At 37.8% G+C, this 4950-nt stretch overlaps 1 protein-coding gene across 1 annotated transcript in view; it reads left to right on the forward strand.

Moving 5' to 3' along the window:
- LOC119418755 (trace amine-associated receptor 1-like) overlaps positions 1-4662 on the forward strand; it is a 41933-nt gene extending 37271 nt beyond the window's left edge. The window contains exons 2-4 of the mRNA XM_037686091.1: positions 1306-1980; positions 4474-4550; positions 4657-4662. Of these exons, the coding sequence (XP_037542019.1) occupies positions 1306-1980; positions 4474-4550; positions 4657-4662 (758 nt within the window). The remainder of the gene's footprint in view (positions 1-1305; positions 1981-4473; positions 4551-4656) is intronic.
- Positions 4663-4950: the final 288 nt, after the last annotated feature.

Raw genomic sequence — 4950 nt, forward strand, 5'->3', positions numbered from 1 at the left:
AAGAGACTGAGCTGAATACAGCTCCTCAGACTGAGGAAGTCTCTCGGATGAGAGACGAAACGTTTCTACATTTTTTGTTGATTTGCTTTGTTTTGTTTTTTTGAATGTCCAGAAGACCAGATTTTACTTTTGTAGAAGGCAGGAAAAGGTTACAATTGACAGCGCTGGGCTCTCCGATCTGTGACGCGTTCACAGACCTGGAAGAGCCCCGATGTCTCGTGTCATTAATCATTTATAGGGTCCTAGACTTCGCCTTTGCAGAAGGGGAGCTCAACCTGTCAGTGTATGAGGGGGCGTGAATAAGTGTGATCTCAGTGGATCTTATGTGGTTATGACATGTTAGGAAATATGATACAGTGCTTCACAAGCCTTCTACGTGATGTGGCAAGCAGATTAAACTATTCCTTGACTGATATTGAAGTCCCAGGGAGACTCTCTTGCTGGCCCAGTTTAACCCAGTCAGAACCGGGTCATAATTTCATTATAATCCCGTCTTTGAGCAGATCAAAACCATAGGACCAGTCCAAAAATATCGTAACAGAACGCCTCTGTATTCCCCCGGAGGAGCTGGACCAAGTGGCTGGGGACAGGGAAGTCTGGGCATCCCTACTTAGGCTGCTACCCCAGTGACCTGACCCTGAATAAGCGGAAGAAAATGGATGGATGGATTATTCTAGTCTGTGTGGTCTATATAAAGGTTGATCTTTAATTTCAGAAAATAACTCACATTTTAAATTTTTATGAGACTGATTAATTAAACTCAATATTTTGACCCCTTCCTCTACAGTTGACACCTTGGTATCACAAGCAGGTGTCACAATGAAGGTATCCAGATGGAAAGTGCCACCAGTTGGCCCCCTGTTCTCGAAGAAGGGGGAGTGTTCCCAGTGGATTCTCATAGTTCAAACAAGAACCAGTATGATGTAAATCATAGCAGTTGTGGAAACACAAATGAATTAGTTATGCTAATCAACATTTGAACTAATACATTTAAGAAATTCATTGTTTGCAGTGCAGAGGAAATGAACCCCTCTCTGCTTGCACTTCTTGCTGGGTATGGAATGAAATGCACAACACTAAAATCTTGACTAAAATTCTTTTAAAACTATTTTTGGAAACAGTTGTGCCAGGTTTTCTTTAAGGTGTGAATATATTGCAGATGTATTTATTGCAATATTGATGGTCCGTGCATGGAAGAAATCAATTTTGTCAACAGGACTAATTATGTTTATAAGGATCAGCTTTTCTGTAATGAATCAAAAGGTATCCAGGAACAAACTGTGACATCCTATTTATTATACTCAGTTGTAGTCTTTTTGACACTTGTTATAATATGTGGAAATCTTCTTGTAATAATCTCCATTGTCTACTTCAAACAGCTCCACACTCCAACAAATTACCTCCTCCTCTCTCTGGCTGTGGCTGATCTGCTTGTTGGAGCTTTAGTTTTGCCTTTCAGCACAATATTATCTCTAAGCTCGTGCTGGTATCTCAGTTATTTACTGTGCAAACTTAGAGGTCTCTTTGATGTGTTGCTGTGTGCATCATCTATTTTGCACCTGTGCTTTATTTCTGTTGACAGATATTACGCTGTCTGTGAGCCTCTAACATATGCAACTAAAATGAATGTGCGTGTCATTGTGACCATGATTGTGCTAAGCTGGATTCCTGCTGCTCTGCTTGGAATTGGTATCACATTTCGTGGGCTAAAAACTGACATTTCCAGCTGGAAGTGTGATATATTTCAAACTACAAAAGAATCCAGTATAGGCCCTGTTTTTGCATTTTACATTCCAACTTTTGTGATTTTAACCATCTACTTAAAGATTTTGATGGTAGCAAAGAAGCAGGCACGCAGCATCCAAAACACCTTAAAGTTAGGATCAGCTGTCAGTAAGATGGAGAGAAAGGCCAGCAAAACTCTAGCTTTAGTAGTGGGAGTGTTCCTCATTTGTTGGACTCCCTTTTTTGTCTCAAGCAGTTTTTATCATATGAAAAATCGCACAATTCCAGTTCTTGTTATTGAAGCTTTTAAGTGGCTTGGATGGTCCAATTCACTGCTTAATCCATTTGTTTATGCTTTCTTCTACAGGTGGTTCAGGTCAGCTTTTAAAATTATAATTTCTGGTCAAATATTTCAAGGGGATTTTACAGATTCAAAACTTTTTTGAAAGTTATTTAAGGAGCTGCCGTAACAATAATTGAATGGCTATCTTGTCACTTGCATTATTTCTTTCTTTTTCTAACCAAATTGCCAGTGCATGATGAATTTACAATGTCTTCTGTAAAAACACTTAACTAAACAAATAAAAACTGTTCACATACCCATTCCTTTGTATTATATGGTGGTGAGCTCAATTTCTCATTCTGTTGTTACTGTGAAATACTGTGAAACACTTAAAGGTGCTGCAAATTAAGAACTAGGCAAATAATGTTTGCATTGTACTGGTTGTGACATTAATAAAACAAAATTGTATTTACAAAAATATCAAAGGACATTTCTTACATGTATCGGTTTAGGTATGTAGATAAAGAAGTAGGAATATTGTTCATTCATCAACAACAGCTTTTATAACCCCTTTTGTATGATATGAAAGTAATAATTGTCATGGCCTTTAGTGGTCTTGACAGATGTGGGTATTGGATGGGGTAGCACTGGGCATGCCCAAAGTTGGAAAGAGTCTTAAATTTAGTTAAATATTTGTGCCCCATTTCAGTTAAATTTTTATTGCAATTAACATTTAGCATTTATTTAGTTATTTTAATACAGTAAGGCAACAATTAATCCCTAAATTTCCTGCGAGATCAATAAAGTTCTTATATTATTTCTTAAATTGACTGAATGCCATATTGTGTTTTCTTTGGCAGTCCTATTAGTTTTATTACATTATCTTAAAAATAATAAACTAAAAAATGTTTTAATTCAGTTCTTTTTTTAAAAGATGCATAATAATTCTATATAATAAAAGCAAGAGCTGTGTCCACAATCTTGACATAAAGCCGAGCTCATTCTCAGTGCAGGCTGAACTCTGCCAGTGCTGTTTTTTGTCTGCAATCTGGTTTGTGGTGTTCATGGATAGGATCTCTAAGTGCATTCATGGAGAAAAGCAGTGGTGGCCGGCCAATAGAGGGTGCCAGAGCACCACCCACCCACTGAAACCACTCACCATTTTACATTGAAGACTTAAAACATTTTAAATGAAAAATTAAATAATAAAATAAAAATATTTTTGAAATATATGTACATTTTTTTAGTTGTGTAAGATAAATATCTTATAGTTAATGTTGAGTTAAATTGTTTCTTTCAAAAACGTTGTCTGATTGGTGACTTATTTCCATCCTCTGGGGGCATAAGAATCTTTGTTCATAAACTATTGTTACAAATTGAACATGCACAATAGTGCCTCTTCTGTACAAGAGATAGGAAGATTCTGGGTACCAATATCTGCACCCGGGGCACCCAAGAACACAAACGTTACGATCGATTGTACTTCTGGTCTGGACAGATTTGTTTTGTTGATTTGTCCGGGAACAGATCGTGCAGTGACACTCACAAGCAGGCTGGCTGCAGGTAGGCTTTAAGCCATTGAAAGCCCTTTATCTAATGCCTATTTGCCATTTCTGACTATGCCATGTCTCTGTTTGTGAAAAAAAAAAACCTTCAGCTGATTGTATTCTTTTGTGGGGAGTGGTGGCGCAGAGGTTAGAGAGGTGGGCCTGTGATCGGAAGATCGCCGGTTCACCGACTACATCAAAAAAATGTAGGTGGGGTAGGTGAAGCACCCACACTTGCCTCCACCCTCATTCGCCCCGCTCTGGGCCTATGAGCAAGGCCCTTAACCCCCCATCTGCTCCCTAAACAGGTCTCTCTTGAAAATGAGTTCTCGTGGCTCAATGAGACTACCTGTATAAATAAAGGGTAAAAAAAAAAAGTCTAAAAGTGAGAACTGGTGAGTTTGTTTCTTTGTTTGTTTCTGGAGCTAGCAAATACTACCTTTATCTAATGCCTATATTATTATGTTGCCATTTCTGGCTGATATGCCTGAAGATTCATTCAGCCTTTATTTAGACAGGTTAATCCCATTGAGCCACAAGGACTCATTTACAAGAGAGACCTGATTTCAACAAAGAATGATGACATTGTAGAATCTAAGAAACTATTAATTGGATAATCTGTTTAATAAGGCCAAAAGCAAATGTCTTTTAACTTACAACTGTGTTCAACAGAACTTGCTTTTATCAGACTCTGAGATGTGCTTGAGCTGACCTGTACTTGCTCTAAAAGTACCAGGAATTTCTGGGCATAAGATGAAATAAGACTGTTTTCCATCAGAACTGTTTTAACATCCAGATTGTTAATGTCAATCTGACCTGATAGGAATTTGTTTTCTGTGCCAGAAAAAGGAGTGTGTTTATATTACGGGAAACTTGTGCATCAAATATCTTGTCACAAACCCAGGAAAGTGTCTCCAGTAATACTGATCGGTCGAATAACATACTCTTATGTGGAAATCTGCAAATGCCAGATAACAACTCTTTTGGAAAAACAAGTATGTTCGTGTGCTGGTCCAAAGAGTATAAATAAGAAACTGAACTGTATTTAGACAGGGGTTCTGTCTTTGAGGTCCCGAGGTATTTCTGGCTGTTCGGCCTTAGGGCTAAGCTTCAAATAAAACCCCCATTTTGCTGTCAAACAGAACCAAGGTGTCTACTGTTTTATTAATGAACCCAAGAGTACTAATGTAGTAGTGGACACTACAACAACAATGGACAACAGCAACAACAAGAGACAATCATAAAAGAGGCATAGTTGTTTTTTGTTTTGTTTTTTACAAGTTAAAATAAGATGGCAAAAAAAGTAGCAAAAACAGCTAGATTTTTTTTTTTTTTTTTTTTTTAATAGATGGCCTCCCTTCTCCCCTTACAGCCATCCTCTCCACACCATTATTA

Source organism: Nematolebias whitei, chromosome 12 (genome assembly GCF_014905685.2).
Source record: "Nematolebias whitei isolate Nwh7 chromosome 12, NemWhi1, whole genome shotgun sequence".
NCBI classification, from domain to species: Eukaryota; Metazoa; Chordata; class Actinopteri; order Cyprinodontiformes; family Rivulidae; genus Nematolebias; species Nematolebias whitei.